This window comes from Narcine bancroftii, chromosome 9 (genome assembly GCF_036971445.1).
Source record: "Narcine bancroftii isolate sNarBan1 chromosome 9, sNarBan1.hap1, whole genome shotgun sequence".
NCBI lineage: Eukaryota > Metazoa > Chordata > Chondrichthyes > Torpediniformes > Narcinidae > Narcine > Narcine bancroftii.
Window position 1 is genome coordinate 46,821,261 of NC_091477.1, and position 19,363 is coordinate 46,840,623.

At 43.4% G+C, this 19,363-nt stretch overlaps 1 protein-coding gene across 15 annotated transcripts in view; it reads right to left on the reverse strand.

The window, feature by feature from the left end:
• Positions 1-19,363, reverse strand: part of tcerg1b (transcription elongation regulator 1b (CA150)) — a 106,681-nt gene that overhangs the window by 23,084 nt on the left and 64,234 nt on the right. For 8 of the 15 annotated variants that reach the window (XM_069898984.1, XM_069898977.1, XM_069898982.1 and 5 more), the window contains 6 exons: positions 12,136-12,314; positions 6,719-6,807; positions 2,918-3,078; positions 1,948-2,014; positions 1,233-1,368; positions 218-367 (listed from right to left, as the gene is read on the reverse strand). In XM_069898984.1, the coding sequence (XP_069755085.1) occupies positions 218-367; positions 1,233-1,368; positions 1,948-2,014; positions 2,918-3,078; positions 6,719-6,807; positions 12,136-12,314 (782 nt within the window). The remainder of the gene's footprint in view (positions 1-217; positions 368-1,232; positions 1,369-1,947; positions 2,015-2,917; positions 3,079-6,718; positions 6,808-12,135; positions 12,315-19,363) is intronic. The other 7 variants (XM_069898985.1, XM_069898981.1, XM_069898978.1 and 4 more) reach the window with 3 other exon arrangements.

A 19,363-nucleotide genomic window follows, 5' to 3' on the forward strand; every position in this document is an offset into this window, starting at 1 on the left:
TGCTTCTAACAGCATCAGCATATTCTTGCAGTTGGACCACAAGCAGCAGCTTTGAAAGAGTGTGAAAAATTTATACAGGCTCACTGTCTGTTACACCTTGCCTACAGATTTTACATCGATGCACCCATTTAGCATGGCTTTGATACTCATCCACCTTAAGTCATTCCACCACAAGAACTAAATGACCATCAGAATTGCTTCAATAGCCACACAATACCTTCAGACTCTGTTTCCACCATTTGGATGCTTGCAATGTTCTAGCTCTAATTTGCATGGGCAGTGCATAAAACTGCAGGATTACATCCTGACCTGATTGGAACTGGAAAGCGACCTTGAGTAAAAATTCTGGGTGATTCATAAGGTATGCCTTGTAAGAAAACCAAATCAAACAGTTAATTTGCAATCAGAGCTGACAGGTCATCAGCCCCCTGGAGAAATGCAATTCTTGCAGAAGTAATAAACTCAATCTTAAAATCATGGACAGTTCTCAACTTGGATTGACATAAATCAGCATGAAGATCCAAATAAACAGTTAATCAACAGGTTGTACAAAATGGAATACTGCATTAACCAACACAAAAGACTTCAAAAATATTTGAACAGTCACAATATACACTTCAACAAATACATTGGAAATAAAAAATTAGCGTCAGTATTAATATGACAAAACTACCTGGTTTGCCAAAAAAATTGCTACTGTCCTTGAGGCAAGGAAATCACCTATCTTGACATGGACTGAAGAGATTGAATCTTAAATGCCCTTTGAAAGAGCCGAGCTGAGAAAGGCACTCGGTTCAACAATAAGGGGCAGGTACTAAACATCAGCCTTCCTTCTGAAATCCACTTATGAGGAAATCATACATCAAAAAATAAACCCACATTCAATGAGACTTATTTTTAAAGGAAGTGAGATTTCACATCAGGCAGAACCATACAGATGGAATTATCGATGTTTATACTGCAGTAATTTGAAGTAAATTTGCCTCATGTTGCCCAAACTCTGGACATGTCACAACTCTCCCAAAAGGAGGCTCTTGAAACAAGAGGCCCAGATATCACTTGGCACTGAAAGGTTTTCAACATACAACAAGTTCAAGAAAAAATGCTAGATTTCAACAGAGATTGCATGATCTAAATAGTCACAGTAAAACAAAGGGCATATCAGTTTTGGTCTTAAAATCTTCTCTTTGCCAACTTTTGCACAGAAGTAGAGCATCCACAGTGGTTCTTACCCCTCTCTCAAGAAGCATATCCCTGAATTGTTTCATGCGAGACTCCAGAGGAACTATGGCCCTCTCCCGTGCTGCCTTAATTTCAGCTTCCATAGCTGCCTCCTTCTCAGACTCTGGATCTTTAAGGTCATCCTTCCTGTAATATTTTTTGAATTACAAAAAAACAACCTTTACCACCCAACAAAGTATAATTTTTGCAGATCAATGGTGATAAAATATTTAAAAGAACAGAACCAGCGAAGGTTAAAGAGTGCTCATTTTGATGAGATACTGGAGAGCTGAGAATATTGTGTCTCCTCCAACTTCAATTAGTGACATCAAGAAGACAAAGGACTGGTGTTGCAAGTTTTCCCTGGTTCAGAAATCCATAACAAAGGAACCACAATATCAAAAAGAGGGTAGAACATTTAGTACTGAAATGACAGGAGATTTATCACTCAGTTTCTCTACTTTGGTGAGCTGTAAACAATTTGTTATTGATTACAATGGAAACAGATTTTTAGGATGTTAGAGGGATAGGGGACAAGATCAGCCATGATTTTGTTGAAAGGCAGAGATGACTTGATAGGCTGAATGGCCTACATATTTATGTTCTTATGAATAGATGATTAGCTTTGTATGCAAAATAAACAGTATTCTAACTGTTTGAATCAAGGAACTCAGCAGACAAATTGACTACACAAATAGCAACACTTACTTTTAAAGCTTTACTTACTTCCGCTTCTTTGCTTTAATTGGTTCATCATCATATTCATCCTCCATCAGGTCAGATTCTTCTCTCACTAAATAAAAAAGGCAATGATCAAAACTAAATAACACGTCTTTTCCATGTATGCTGCACAGTTTTATTTATTCAAAATTTAATTTCAAATATTTTCTTAGGCAAATGAATTCATGCTAAACCTTAATAAATTCAACACCATTAATAAATACTACCATCTAGAGAAACTGGTACAAACTGCATCAAAATGCACAGGGTTGGTAGGTTACTGGGTTTCAGGATTGAAAGGGCTTCTACCGTGCTATATCATTAAAAAAAAATTTTTTTTTTTAAAAATCAATCAGAATTTATTGTCATGAACAAGTCACGAAATTTGTTGTTTTGCGGAAGCATCACAGGGTAAACATGGATATAAACCACCGTACAAAAATAAATTAAAATATTCAACAAAAAGTTAATGTAAGGCAGTGTCTTTGATTCATTAATCACTCAGGAATCTGATGCAGCAGGGAAGAAGCTGTTTGTCTCTTTACATGAATTGATATACAAAGAAGCAAAACCAACTGCCAATGGGAAAGATAGCAAAGAGTCAACTAGGTGATTGAATGTTAAAAATTTAAATCTTAAATATTTGAATCAGTTCAAATTAAAAATTCTTGACCAATCAAGCCAGGCTATCTACTTTCTAGAATGGTGAGTAGCAACAACCATTTAACATAATCCAGGTCACCAAATTCACAGAAAGCAGTGACAACATTCTCAACAGGATATCTTCTACACTGTTTTCTCATTTTAGAAAAGTCAGGATTTGATAAAGTTAATTATGTTATTGAAATTACATCTTCAACTGCACTGTGACTTAGGACACAATACACTGACACTTGCATTGCTAATCCAAGTATAAAGGCTTGGAAATAAAGACAGAGAGAAAACACTGCTTACAACAATAACTAGGATTTCTCACCAAGTTTCTTCTCAATGTCAGAAGACTTTTTGTGAGGAGGTTCCTGGATAATTTTGTCAACGTCAGCTCTTCCAACCAGTTCATCTGGCCTATCCCACATTGACAGACGTGTTGTTGGGTTATAATAAAACACTCGCTCATCACCAGTCCATACAACACACCTAAAAATGAAGTATTTCATTGAGAAGTTGAGCATTATTCTTTTAAACTGACAAACCAAGACAAAGAACCAAAATGACAAGAAATCAAAGTTAAGAAAGAGGTAATTCAAGGAACAACGGACAAAAGTATTGTGATTTAAGCCATGAGAATTTTTCAGTGGACTAAAGAATTAGAAAATATTGTTCCAGTTCTGAAGTCCTTGGAAACAATATTGGAACCTAAGACAAGTCAAAAAGACTATTGCAATACATTGAAACAGCATTGTAGAGACGGTCTTAGATCAATTGATGAACCTTCAGTTCAGGATGAGTGGTGTCATGAATGCACAAAAGAAAGCCAAAGGATAATGTAGCAGGGAAAAATCAAACCTGAAGGTGAAAGGAAACTGGTTCAGAAAGGCCAAGTTCAATGCAATTTCTCCTGGGGGGTTGTGGGATAGTTAAAAATTGAATCCTCAAGAAAGTAAAAATTTTCAAGCCACCAGTATGTCATTTTTTTGTTGCTTTAGCACCATCTACTGGAAGAAAGGCATGGTTTTACACACTGAGCACTGAATTTAACAGGAGATAACAACATGGCACTGCTGCCTCACTCAGTATCTTGCTGTGTAGTCAGTCTTCGTTCTTTTTTCACTGGTTCCATCAACATTGAGAGATCAATTCATGGAGTAGAGAATCTAGTATTGAACCATGCCACTTGAAAAAAACATGACATTAGTCTTCAACTAATAAACACATCTCAAGCAGGCTAAAGCTTATCCAGATTTATTTAAACCAGATTAGTGCGCTTCACACTTAATTGGGAGGAAAGAAATGCACCTTTACTGATATCTTTGGATCTTGAGCATTTTTCAGATTCTTTCTTCTGATAATTTTTTTAGCAGTTTAAGAAATCTTAAGTTAATTTTATGAAAAAACATTGATGACATTTATTGCAGGAAACAAAACGCCATGAAGTCAGAGTTGTAACAGCAGGGAAACAAGTCCCTCAGTCTAACTCGACAATCCTGACCAAGATGCCTTCCTGAGCTAGTTTCATTTCCCTGCATTTGGCCTGTATCCCTTTAAACACTCTTAAATGCAAATATACCCAATTCCTCTGGCAGCTCATTCCATACACTCTAGGTGAAAAAGTTTCTTTCTAAATCATTCCCCACTCACCTTAAACCTCTGCCTTCCAGTTAGACTCTTTACTCTGAGAAAAGGACTATTTACTTTATCCTGTACAAGTTCACCCCTCAGCCTCCTTCGCTCCTGGGAGAGCAGACCTAGTCTGTCCATTCGCAGTAACATCCTTGCTCATCTTTTCACCACATCACGAGCTTAATTACATCATTTCTATAGCATGGCAGCCAGAAGTACACACAATATTCCAGGTATAGCCTCAGCAACTTCCCTTAAAGCTGCAACATGACCACCCAATTCTTGTATTCGATGCCCCTTCCAATAAAAGGCAAGCCTGCCATACACCTTCTTAACCATTTTGTCTATTTGTGGCACCATTTTCACGGGACTCTGTTCTTGTAACTTTGGTCAATCAATTCCATAACTTCCCCGAGAACCCACCATTTAGTGTACAAGACCTGCCCTGGTTTAACTGCCCAAAGCACATCACTTTGTATCTGATTTATATTTCATTTGCTATTCTTTTACCCACTTTCCCAATTGATCTTGATCCTATTGTAATATTAGACAATACTCACTGTCTGCTACAGGGTGGCTTGGTTAGCACAGCACTATTACAGAACCAGCACCCCAGTTTTGAATCCAGCACTGTAAGGAGCTTGTACGTTTTGAGCTTGTAAAGGTTCTATTATTGTCACATACTACTACATTTTGAATGCGACATGCATGGAATTCTTTCTGGCAGACACAGAGTCATCACATTGTGCAGCGCCCTCAAAGAAACCCACAGCAACTAGTGTTCCCAGGCAGTCTCCCCTCCAAGTCCTGAGCCTGCTTCACTTCCGAGATAAGACTCCCTAGGAACACAGGTGTCATAGCGTCTCCCACCCATCAAAATGTATGGGTGTTGCAGATTAAATGGGGTATTTAGGTGGCACAGGCTCATAGGCCATAAGGGCCTGTCACCATGCTGTATGCCAAAAATGTTATTATACACCAACAATTTTGCTGGCATCTGCAAACTCGCTAATCTTGCCACCTACATTCTCATTGAGATAGTTAATATACGACAGGTGATCAGTACCAATCCCTGAGGCATAACATTTGTCAATGGCTCAAAATCAGAAAAACAGCTCTCCACCACCCCCTCAAGCTCCTTTCACTAGACTAATTTTGAAACCAACTGGTTAGCTCACATGATCTAAACTTCAGGCTAGCCTTCTATGCAGGATTTTATCAAAAGCCTTGTCAACTTTGACAAGGTCTACCATCCTGTTCTTGTCAATCATCTTGGTCACCTCTTCAAAAATATTCAAAACGAGTTCAGGAGACATGATTTCAGACAGTATGCCATGCTGGCTATTTCTAATCATTTATTGAGCTTCAAAATTCAAAAAAAATCCTCTCTCTCAGCATCCCCTCCAGTTACTTGCCCACCATTGATGTTAGGTTCACTGTCAGTAATTTTCTGGGTTGTCCTTGCAATCCTCCTTAAATAAAGGCACATTAGCCACCGTCAAGTCTTTGGGTTCCTCAGCTGTTGCCAAATAAGATAACAAATCTCTGTCAGCTCCAATTTCATCCTTTGCTTGCTACAACACTTGGTCAGGTCCTGGGTATTTATCCATGCTTACATTTGCCATGCTCAAGTTTGCCAACACATTCAATTTTAACAATGATGCGTTTCAGATCACTTTCTTAAAACACTGCAGCATGCAACCCAATCCTCTTCTATAACATTTTGAGTTCTGATTCTATATGTGAATTCAGTGCTCTTAGATTGTTTTGAGATTCCTTAACATATCATAAAATAACAGGTAGCTCCCAAAATCCAAGCTTACAACTAAAAGATATTTATACAATAAACTCAAGAGTTCCTAAAATAATGGGTTTCCTTTATTGGAATCAGATTGGCTTTCAAAACAGCTAAAATTGCCTGCTACTGTGCCATATGTCTAAATTTAAATGTAAGAGTAAAGGCAAAGTGACACAAAGTTCTGTCTCAAATGACAATGAATAATTTGAAAGAAATCGATGAATTTCCATAAGATTCCTCATGTATAATTCAAACAATTGCTTCAACCAAGGAAAACAATCTTCCATCTAACTCAAAGAAATTGGGTGAATGGAGGCCAGCAATGTTCATATGTATTAATTGTGTAAAATATCTTGCACTTAATGGGTACCTTCACGTACAGGTTACCAATCAACAACCCAAATGTCATTCAGAGGAAAGTAGGTAAAAATCACCCTTTTTCCTCCCGACTTCATGGGTTGAGTTTCAAAACCTGCAATAATAAATGAATTTCAAAATTGATCAACAATGTCAAAATAACTCCCAAATGACAAACAGACAGAATTTTTCATAGGTTGCAATCTCAGTTGTTGGAAGCACAGACAGGATTTAATCTGAATGTTGCTTTTACAATTTAAATCAATTCAGAAATTCATTGCTTAGTAGATAGCTTTAAACCATTAGAAGGAAGAATAACTTAATAAACATCTGTAAACATACCATGGTGTGCCTGGGACAGGGGTGGTAGCCACAGGTTTAGCTTTTTGTGCAGCCTTCTCTTCTTCAGTCAATATCTCCTCCTTTGGCTCCTAAAGAAATTAGAGCAACAGACTGCTGTTTTATAAACATTTATTGATCAATGCTGCAGGACATATCCAAGCTCTTTCTCTTCTTGCACAGCTCAAGCTTGCATTATGGAATGCTGTTGGCAGGATGCAATATTAAAAGAAGTTACCAACCTGCATCTATTGCAAGCTGAAAATATCACCAACAGTTTTCAAACCTTTTTATTTCCTCCAATGTGGTGAAAGTGCTGAATGCAATTGCTCAAAAGTCTCTAGCAGCACAAAGTTCAGCAAGAACAAAGTTGTGTGCTAAAGCATTAAATGCATGGAGAAGTTAAATGGACAACGATGAATGCCATTCTTGCACGATACCCACTTAAATTGTGAAATACATCAGCAATGTGGATGTCTCTCATAATCATTGTTCTGTTGGAGGATAAACTAGTTTGTGACATAACTGAATGCACTTGATCACATTCAAAGTGGGAATAAATTGCATTTTAGTACATACAACTATTATCAATAAATATTACTTTGGTTAAAATTCAGATTCAATTCAGCCTGGAAGCTCCATATTCACTTTTACTGATAACTGCTTTTAATTTCCACAAACAACATGGCAACAGGCTATTTCGGCCCACAAGCCTATGCTGGCAATTACATCCAATTAACCCCCAATACGTTTCAAATAGTGGGAGGAAACCGGAGCTCCCGTGAAAACCCACATAGATACAGGGAAAACGTACATGCTCCTTACAGACAGTGTGGGATTCCAACCCAAGTCCCTATCGTTGACTCTGTAACAACATTATGCTAACTGTGCTGTCAAATACAACAGTGATAAGATGAGCATTCTGGATAATGTCCACAGTCATACGCATTATACTACTTTACACCTGTGGTACATTTCAAAAAGAATTGATGACAGAATGCAATTTGAGCCAGGGTAGAGTTGACCAGTTTCAAACATCAACCTGAAGTATAACAAAAATGCAGGAAAAACTCAGCAGGTCAAGAAGCATCCATAGGAAGTAAAAGGCAATAAACGTTTCAGGCCTAAATGTGGAATGTGGAAAAACCTAAATAAAAAGATGGGAGGAAGGGGAGGAGCACAGGTTAACAGGCAAGGGTAATAGATAGATTCTTTCTCTTCTACTCTCCCATGTGAATCTAAGAAGTAGGACATTCGGCTCATCGATCCTGTTCTGCCATTCAATAAGATCAAGGCTAATCTGATGATTGGCTCATCCCCAGCTACCTGTCTTTTCCCCAATATCCCTTAATCCCCCGACAATGCAAAATTCATCCAATTTTGAGTCAAATGTGTTTACTGAAGTAGTCTCCACTGCTTCCATGGGTAAAAAAATTCCATACATTCACTCTCTGGTAAAAACAGTTCCTCCTCATCACTGTCCCAAATCTCCTACCTGTAATCTTGAGGCTATGCTCACTAGTTCTGGTCTTACCTACTTCCATTTTATCTATTCCTTTCATAATTTTTACATTTCTTTATGATCCATCTCATTCTTCTGAATTCCAGAGTTTAGTCCCAAATGATTCAATCTCTCATCACGGCTAACTGCCTCATCTCTGGAATCAATTTAGTGAACCTCCTCTGCACTGTCTCCAAGGGCAGTACATCCTTCCTCAAATAAGGAGACCAGAACTGCACTCAGCACTCCAAATGTGCCTCACCAGTAGCCTGTACCGTTGCAGCATAACCTCCCTGCTCCTAAAATCAGCCTCTCTAACGATGCAAATATTCCATTTGCCTTCTTGATAGCCTGTCTCCAAACTAACCTTTTGCGATTCATGCACAAGCACTCCCAAGTCCTTCTGCACAGCAGCCTTCTGCAATTGCTTGCCATTTTAGTAATAATCTGATCTTCCATTTTCTTTCCAGTGAATAACCTCACATTTACCATCATTGTTCCCCATTTGCCAAACCCTTGCTCACTCACTTAACCTATCTATATCCTCTGCACAATTTGCTTTTCCACTCAATTTAGTGTCAACAGCAAACTCAGATTCACTACGCACAGTCCCCTCTTCCAGATCATTAATGTATATTGTGAACAGTTGCTGGTCCAGCACTGACCCCTGCAACACACCGCTCACCACTGATTGCCAACAATAAAAACATCCATGGAACATAACTCTGCTTTCCATTGGTTAACTAATCCTCTAATGCATGCTAATACATCATCCCCAACTCTATGCATCCTTATCTTATGGCACCTTATTGAATGCCTTCTATAAATCCAAGTAAATAATGTCCACTTGTTCCCCTCCTCTACTGCACTTGATATACAGTGCCCTCCATATTGTTTGGGACAGACACCTTATTCCTTTATTTGCTCCTGTGCTCCACAGTATTAAATTTGTAATCAAACAATTCACATGTAATTAAAGTGCACATTGCAGATTTTATTCAAGATTATTTGTCGATTTTGGTTTGACCATGTAAAAATTACAGCACTTTTTCTACATAGTTCCTCCATTTCAGGGTACCATAATGTTTGGAACATTTGGCTTCACAGGTGTTCGTGATACTTAGAAATATTTAATTAGTTCATTAGTGCGGGTATAAGAGAGCTAGGCTTGCTTCTAAGCTTTTGAGCACCTTTGAAGTCTGTAGTTGCCATTTTTCCCACACGAGGGTCAGAGTTGTGCCAATGAGAGTCAAAGAAGGCATTATGAGGCAGAAAAACCGCAACAATGAGAGATATCACCTAAACATTAGGATTATCAAAATTAACTGAGCGTATTGGTGAGCTCAGTAAATGCAAAGGGACTGGTTGGCCAAAGAAGATCTCCACTGCTGGCGACTAAAGAATTCTCATCATAATGAAGAAAAATACCCAAACGCCTGTCCGACAGATCAGAAACACCCTTCAGGATGCAGGTGTGGACGTGTCAATGACTACTGTCTGTAGACTTCAGGAACAGAAATACTGAGGCTACACTGCAAGATGCAAACCACTTGTTAGCCACAAAAGCAGGCTGGCCAGTTTACAGTTTGCCAAGAAGTATATGAAAGAGCCTGCAGAATTCTGCAAAAATGTCTTGTGGACAAATGAGACCAAGAATGATGGCAAGAGCAAAGTGTGGAGGTGTAAAGAAACTGCTCAAGATCCAAAGCACACCACCTCATCTGTGAAACAGATGGCCTGGGCATGTCTGGCTGCCACAGATACTGGCGCACTTATTTTCATTGATGATGTGACTATTGATGGCAGTAGGAAAATTAATTCTATATAAACATCTAGCTCCTCAAATTCAAGTAAATGCCTCCAAACTCATTGGATGGGGCTTCATCCTATAGCAAGACAATGATCCCAAACATACTGCTAATGCAACAAAGGAGTTTTTGAAAGCTAAAAACTGGAAAATTCTTGTATGGCCAAGTCAGTTACCTGTTCTAAATCCAATTGAGCATGCCTTCTATATGCTGAAGAGAAAACTTAAGGGGACAAGCCCAGAAATAAGCAGGAGATGAAGATGGCTGCAGTAGAGGCCCGGCAGAGCATCACCAGAGAGGATAATCAGTACCTGGTGATGTCTATGAATTACAGACATCAAGCAGTTATTACATGCAAAGGAGATGCAACAAAATATGAAACATGACTACTTTAATATACATACCATTGTTATGTCCCAAATATTATGGTACCCTGAAAAGAGGGGACAATGTAAAAAAAAAAGCACTGAAACTTCTACATGGTCAAATCATAGTATTAAACAAATACACCTGAATAAAATCTGGAAAGTACTTTTTATTCCAGTAAGTTTGTCAAACGAGACTTTTCTCTGCTGAATCAATGCTGCGTCTGCCTGATGGGTCCAATTTGTTCCATCTGCCTATTTATTTTTTTAATGAAAGCTTCAAGCATTTTCCAAACTACAAATGTTAAACTAACTGGCCTATAGCTCCCTGCCTTTTGCCTACATCCTTTGCATGCCATTCGCCACTTCCCAATCCACCAGGACCAGCCCAGTTCCAGATAAATTATCAGCAAAGTGTCAACTATATCTTACACCATTTTGTTCCGCATCCTCGAATGTACTGCATTAGCACCCCTTCTTTAGTGATCACCACTGTATCCAGGTCCTTACTTCCCATCACATGCATACATGGTAGACATGTCTTCCACCTTGGAGACAGACTTAAAATACCATATATTGCTATATAAGGTATTGGTTGTATAGGACGACTCAGGAATTTCCACCTAAAATGGTGGTTTTGAGCAAGACGATCCCCAAATCTGACACTTACCGTTGACCAGTGGATACTTTTAAAAGCAAATAATTATTTTAATCACAAATTATCATTTAAAGATTTACATTTTATTTGGGTATTTTAAAATAAACCGCTGTTGGCTCCTCTAACAAGCTGTTTAAAGCCTGTACAGAGTCAACCAGGCGGAAAGATCCCATGGAGGAAGCACTGAGACTTCACAAATAACTAATGGGGCATGCACAAAATTGCATCAGAGCTGGCGGTGTTGAGACTTCGTCATCAAGGTAAAAACTTAGTCCTGGCGTATAGGACAATGCTGAATTTTAAGGTCAAATTTTAAGTTGAGGATCGTCCTATAAAACAGCAATTTAAAGCCTGCCATTTCCTCATTCCTCCATGGGATCTACATTCAGTTTAGTCACCTTTTTCTGTTTTATGCAATTATAAAAACTTACTCTCCATTTTTATATTTTGTGCCTTTTTTCCCATAATCTACTTTCCCTTTCTTTATTGTTCACTTTGTGGTTCTTTGTTGCTTTTTAAGGTTTTCCCAATCTAGTTTTCCATTGCTCTTGGTGACATTGTTCAACAGGCTTTGAGTTTGGTGCTTTCCTATATTTCCTTAGTTATCCAGGTGTGGCTGCCCCCACCTTTGCTGTCCTTGCTATTAAATAGAATATAATGGAAGAAGCTGAGAAGTGATGGGGGAGAGGGCAGAGGGCTATGGGTAGCTCTCTGAAAGGAGGAATGGAAGAGTGGGGAGCTGCACCAAAGTTGACAGTGGAGAAGGAAAAGGGAAAGAGAGGGAAGAGGGTGAATGGAAATTGGAAAGGTCAATATTGATGCCATCTGGCTGGAGACCGCAGAGAATGAATACAAGGTGTTGTTCTGCCAATTTGCAGGTGGCTTCAATTTTGCAGGACAGGATATGGACAGATATGTCAGTGTGGCAATTTTGTGTGGAATTAAAATGGTGTGTAGAATTGAACTCCAACCTGTTCTGAGTGAGCTCATCCCAATTGAGGCAAAAATAAATGATGCTACAATTATCCTCCCAAGCCATCAGTTAAAAGATAAAAAGAAATCAAGCAGAAAAAGCCCTGTATTCTTACAAGGTAAACATCCCATGATGGCCCTTGAATGGAGCCAAGCAGCTGCTGCACAGCCTTCCCACACACCTCTTTCTTCTCTTTTGGGGGCTCTTCTTTAGGCTCCTCAACTTCCATTTCCATTGGTTCAGGCTCCGCTGGCTCTTTGCTCAGCTCTTTGGGCTTCTCCACTTCTTTTTCCACTATATAGAAAAAAATAGGATTCAACATTTTGCAGATATTCCTGGTTTATTGAACTCGACTCAATTAAGCACGAAGCTAATATTCCCCTTCATACGAAATGCAAAGCCGAGAATACAAATGAATCGGACTCCAAAAAAATCATTGAAAACGACACTCCGCATGATGGAGAGAACAGCAGGAGGTACTAGAATAGTTATCTCCACATCTCGCAAAGTGTGCTCCAATAATAGCTCCAGAATCTGGTAGCTGAAGCTACCATAGAGCTTTGGAAAGAAAACAAATATCAAAATATCATGTGTTCACTCCATGCTTTGTGTCGCACTACTCTCAAGTTTATCAGTCCATTAGCCTAGTTGTGCTATAATTAGGGGAGGGATATAAAATCACTCAAGTCAGAGTTCTGCTGCTATCTTAATCGGACCTGGTTCTCCTGATTTCAAGTGAAATGGGACTTTTCAATTCAGAGAATCTCCTGGAGTGGTCATTTAGTGTGATCATAAAGTACTGGAATACTATTAATCTCAATTAAAAGATGGTTCTGACAAACATGTGAACACATAACATTAAAGTATTTTTTGAAATTTAAATTTAGCACAAGTTAACCTGTTACTGAAATAAGAAAACAAAGGATACAACTTGTTTGTGGAAGCATTTGAAACTATACGATAATATGAAGCAAGAAAAAAAAAGAAGCCATCAAGCAGCAGTAGCCATGGATGCCTTACCCAGGTATTTGGTTACGTAAAGTTTGGGAGCAGGCCAATAATTTAAATCCCAATGTTTTATTATATGCTAGTAGATCCAGTCATTCTTATTTAAGAACAAAATGAAGGAAAGCAGAATATGCTGCTGGATCTATCCAATTTTATCCAGCAACTATTCTTACATGTCTAATGCATCTGGAGTGAATACAGAGAAGCTGGATGGACTCAGTGAGTCAGGCAGCATCCATGGAGAGAAACAGTCACTGGCTGGGTTTGGAGCCTTCATCAAGATGAAAAAAGGAAGGGGAGATGTCAAGCAATAAGGTGGGGGGGGGGGGAGAATAAGATTATAAAGGGGACAAGAGAGATGATGAGGTATTGGACAGAAGGTGGAAAGACAGATAGGAGAGGAGATCAATAAAGTGAAGGCAGGGAGGTGTCAGAGAGAAAAGCAAGAATGCGACAAGGTAAAGGAGAGATGAAAATGATGGAACCAGATAGTGGTGGGGAGTGGGTATTATTTAAAATTTGGGGGGGGGGAAAAAAATCAATGTTCATATCACTGGGTTCAAGGTTATCCACGAATAAAATGTTCCTTTATCCTCAGGTTTGTGCTTTACCTCATCCTGGCAATAGATGAGGCAGAGGACAGAAATGGAATAGTGAGGGGAATTAAAATGTATGGCAAGTTCCAGCTTGGACCTTTAGACAGAGAGCAGATGACCAAAACGGTCTACTTGATCATCTACTTCAGTACAAGATGTGAGCAAAAAATAGGCACAAGTCTTTATGAAGAGCTCAGGCCCAAAACGTTGGATGCTGTGTAACCTGCTGAGTTGCAAGAATGAAGTTTTGAAATTGTTTTCATGATGTGGGTGAGGGCAGGCATCAGACAACATAATGTGGATAGTATGTATTTGTTAGACTGGCGTAAGACTGATGGTTTAAGCAACAAGAGATATGAATCATTGGAGATTCTAAAGCTATAACAGTAGCATAGCCAGGTTTTGATGCTGGAGGAGTGAGCACAGCCACCACAGCTGTGAGCATGTGCACATGCATTTTGCAAACAGCACACCTGAGGGAGTGAGGGCGCATAAGCAACCACAGGTGTCCTCTTCCCTCCCTCCTTCCTCCCTTCCTTCCTCCTATCCCCTCCCCTTCCTTGAAAGAAACAATGAATGACTTGTGGCAGCTCACCACTAGGCAGGTAACTTCTTCTTTTCTTTGGCTTGGCTTCGCGGACGAAGATTTATGGAGGGGTAATGTCCACGTCAGCTGCAGGCTCGTTTGTGGCTGACAAGTCCGATGCGGGACAGGCAGACACGGTTGCAGCGGTTGCAGGGGATAATTGGTTGGTTGGGGTTGGGTGTTGGGTTTTTCCTCCTTTGCCTTTTGTCAGTGAGGTGGGCTCTGTGGTCTTCTTCAAAGGAGGATGCTGCCCGCCAAACTGTGAGGCGCCAAGATGCACGGTTTGAGGCGTTATCAGCCCACTGGCGGTGGTCAATGTGGCAGGCACCAAGAGATTTCTTTAGGCAGTCCTTGTACCTTTTCTTTGGTGCACCTCTGTCACGGTGGCCAGTGGAGAGCTCGCCATATAACATGATCTTGGGAAGGCGATGGTCCTCCATTCTCGATGCTGACGACCTCTGCCATCTCGAGTACTTCGACGTTAGGGATGAAAGCGCTCCAATGGATGTTGAGGATGGAGCGGAGACAACGCTGGTGGAAGCGTTCTAGGAGCCGTAGGTGGTGCCGGTAGAGGACCCATGATTCGGAGCCGAACAGGAGTGTGGGTATGACAACGGCTCTGTATATGCTTATCTTTGTGAGGTTTTTCAGTTGGTTGTTTTTCCAGACTCTTTTGTGTAGTCTTCCAAAGGCGCTATTTGCCTTGGCGAGTCTGTTGTCTATCTCATTGTCGATCCTTGCATCTGATGAAATGGTGCAGCCGAGATAGGTAAACTGGTTGACCGTTTTGAGTTTTGTGTGCCCTATGGAGATGTGGGGGGGCTGGTAGTCATGGTGGGGAGCTAGCTTTCTTCAGTTTTCTTCAGGCTGACTTCCAGGCCAAACATTTTGGCAGTTTCCGCAAAGCAGGATGTCAAGCGCTGAAGAGCTGGCTCTGAATGGGCAACTAAAGCGGCATCGTCTGCAAAGAGTAGTTCACGGACAAGTTTCTCTTGTGTCTTGGTGTGAGCTTGCAGGCGCCTCAGATTGAAGAGACTGCCATCCGTGCGGTACCGGATGTAAACAGCGTCTTCATTGTTGGGGTCTTTCATGGCTTGGTTCAGCATCATGCTGAAGAAGATTGAAAAGAGGGTTGGTGCGAGAACACAGCCTTGCTTCACGCCATTGTTAATGGAGAAGGGTTCAGAGAGCTCATTGCTGTATCTGACCTGACCTTGTTGGTTTTCGTGCAGTTGGATAATCATGTTGAGGAACTTTGGGGGACATCCGATGCGCTCTAGTATTTGCCAAAGCCCTTTCCTGCTCACGGTGTCGAAGGCTTTGGTGAGGTCAACAAAGGTGATGTAGAGTCCTTTGTTTTGTTCTCTGCACTTTTCTTGGAGCTGTCTGAGGGCAAACTACAGGGGATTCACGTTGCTCTCCATTGCAGGCAAAATCTTCGCTAGGATTCTACTAAATAGAATAATACCTAGTGTCGCCGAGAATATTCTCCCAGAATCACAGGCAGGTAAATAGGTCCCGCTTATAAGCCACGTGACGGGGCAGCCGGCCAAAATGGCGCCATCGGGGGTGTTCCCTTCCTCCCAGCACGGGGCTGAGGGGACCACGTGATGCCCGGGTGACGTCAGCGCTCTCCAGCGTGGTTCTCAGCCAGGTCCGGGCTGGGAGTACAAGTACAGCGCAGCAGCCTACAATAAACTTGTCTGCTCACTGAGCTCAACCCGTCTGGTTGTGTGTGTTCTTTAAGCAGTGTAGCTGCCACGACAATTTGTGACCCCGACTGGTTCAAACGTCTTTGAAACCATCATGAGCCAGCCTGAGATAAGTGCTATAGCCGTAAAATTGCTTGAATTCTGGGTTCAGGAGCCGAAGACCTGGTTCAGCCACGCGGAGGCTCTGCCAGGTTTCATCCGACATGATCAAATTCTACCATGTGGTCGTTGCACTGGACCAGGCCACTGCCAGACACGTGCTGCACCTCATTCAACACCCACCCGCTGAAGACAAATACGAGACCATCAAGCGAGTGCTTACCAGATCCCTCGGACTATCCAGACACCAGCGTGCCGCTCGGATGCTGCACATCGACGCCCTGGAGGACAGGTCCCCAATGGAGCTGATGGACGAGATGCTAGCGCTCATGGGTGACCACACCAACTGCCCACTCTTCAAGCGCATTTTCCTTGACCATATGCCCCGGGACATCTGGCCACTGCTGGTCCAGGAGAGCTTCACTGACCTGAGGAAGGTTGCCCAGAAGGCCCAAGAGCTATGGCTCGCACGATTCCTGAAGGGCTCAGCGGTCCAGCACGGGTACGACCACGCCAAGCCCGCCCCTAGTGATGCAGTAGACCATCCGGCCCCTGCAGGGGCCCCCACGAACATAACCAAGGCCACAGCATCTGCTCCAGGCCTCTGCTTCTACCACCAGCACTGGGGAGCCAAGGTTTGGAAGAGTCGTCAGCCCTGCTCGTTCCAGGGAAATCACCACGCCGGCCGCTGTTAATGGCTGCAGAGGCTGGCCAAGGACACAGCCTCCTCTACCTGCGGGACTCAGTCAGTGGACAGCGGTTCCTCGTTGACACTGGAACCCAGATCAGTGTCATTTGGCCACGGCCGTCGAGTCCAGGAACCGACCTTGTGGACTCCCCTCCACGTGGCCAACGCAACAGAAATCTGGACGTATGGAGACAAGACAGTCCACTTCCAGATCGGCCAACAAAATTTCGCGTGGAGGTTCACCGTCTCGTCCCTCCTGACTGCTATCCTGGCTACAGACTTCCTCCTCGCACAGAGGCTTCTGGTAGACATTCGAGGTAGGTGCCTGGTAGACACCCGTATCTTCCAGGTCATTCGCCTCGACGCCTCCCGCTCAGAGCAACCACAGATGGCCTCGATCAGCACTCCCAGAGACGAGTTCCAGCGAATCCTGGACGAGGTCCCAACACTCCTCAAGCCACAGTTCTCAGGTGCCTCGCTGCGCCACGGGGTGTTCCACCACATCCCCACCCAGGGCCCACCGGTTCATGCCAAGGCACGCCAGCTCCCGCCTGACAAGCTGCAGATGGCGAAGGAGGAGTGTTTGCACCTGTTGGAACTGGGGATCATTCGACGGTCTGACAGCCCGTGGGCCTTGCCTCTCCACCTAGTCCCGAAAGGCTCCGGTGGCTGGGATCCCTGCAGAGACTATTGACAGCTCAACGAGGCAACAGTTCCTGACCGTTACTCCATCCCTCACATCCAAGACTTTACAGCCAACTTGCACGGTGCGAGGGTTTTCTCCAAGGTTGACGTGGTGCGCGGATATCACCAGATCCCGGTGCACCCTGAGGACATATTCAAGACGGACATCATCACCTCCTTCAGCTTGTTTGAATTCCTGCGCATGCCGTTCGGGCTCAAGCACGCCGCTCAGACCTTCGAGCGCCTCATGGACTCTGTGAGCGGGGACTTGCATTTCGTCTTTATTTATTTGGACGTCATCCTAATTGCCAGCAAGGACCAAGCGCAGCACAAGGCCCACCTATGCGCCCTTTTCTCCCAGCTGGCCGATTTCGGCCTTACCATCAACCCGGCCAAGTGCCAGTTTGGGAATGAGTCCATGCAGTTCTTTGGCCATACAATCACGGCCAAAGTAGCCTCGCCTGCCGCTGCGAAGGTCACCGCTATCAGGGAGTTCCCATGCCCGGACAGCCTCAAGGGGCTGCAGGAGTTCGTGGGTATGGTCAACTTTTACAATCGCTTCATCCTAGGAGCTGCACCATCAGGCAGCCACTATTCGCCCTCATCGCAGCCAAGCACAAAACGCTCACTTGGAACCCAGAAGCCTGCACTGCATTAAAGGCCACCAAGGACACCCTCGCGAAGGCCATCATGCTCGCCCACAGACCTGCATATGCCACTCTCTGTCGATGCTTCTGCCACAGCCGTCGGTCCCATTCAGGAGCAGCAGGTGACTGGATATTGGAAGCCGCTGGCATTCTTCAGCGGCCTGCTCTGCCCGCCGGAACGCAAGTATAGTGTCTTTGACCGCGAGTTACTGGGCATGTACCTGGCGGAATGACATTTCCGCTATTTTTTGGAGGAGAGGACTTTTACCATCTTCAATGACCACAAACCCCTCACCCAGGCACTCACGATGGCAAAGGATCCCTGATCGGCCCGCCAGCAGCATCACCTCTCCTTTGTGACAGAGTTTACCACCGACTTTCGGCACAAGGTGGGAAGGACAATGTGGTTGCCGATGCATTCTCGTGACTGGCCATCTGTGCACTGACGCCCAGCCTAGACTTTGACCAGCTCGCCCGGAACCAGGAGTCTGATGAGGAGACGAGGGCCTTCAAGACAGCCATCACGTGCCTGTGATTCTGAGACCTCCCGACTCAGAGCGGCAAAGGCACCATCCTGTGTGATATCTCCATGGCCATCCCATGACCAGAGATTCCCCAGCAGTGGCGCAGGCAGGTCTTCCATCACATCCACAACCTTTCACATTCATCCATCAGATCCACGGTCCAGATGGTGGCAGAATGGTTTGTATGGCTTGGGCTGTGGAAGCAGATCATGGGCTGGGCCAGAACATGCACCAATTGCCAGACGTCCAAGGTGCACAGGCACACCAGGGTGCCCGTACAAGAGTTCGAGCACGTCCGGGAATGGTTCAGCCACATTCACATGGACATCGTCGGGCCCTTACCCATTTCCTGGGGCAACTGTTACCTGTTTACGATGATGGACCGCACCACTCGCTGGCCTGAGGCGATCCGATTCCAGACGCCTCCACCAACTCCTGCTCCTGAGCACTGTTGCATGGTTGGGTTGCCTGGTTCGGCATCTCAGGTCACCTCACCAGTGATCAGGGCGCCCAGTTCACATCTGCGCTCTGGGCACAGCTCGCCAACAGGTTGGGGATCCAGTTACACCGCACCATGTACTACTACCCACAGGCCAATGGACTGGTCGAATGTCTGCACCGCCACCTTAAGTTGGCCCTCATGGCCCACCTCACCAGTCCCAACTAGGCGAGCAAACTGCCTTGGGTGCTCCTGGGCATCCGCTCTGCTCCCAAGGATGATGTGCAGGCATAATCTGCTGAGCTGGTCTACGGTGCGCCGTTGGCACTACCTGGTGAGTTCGTTAATGCACCTCACAAT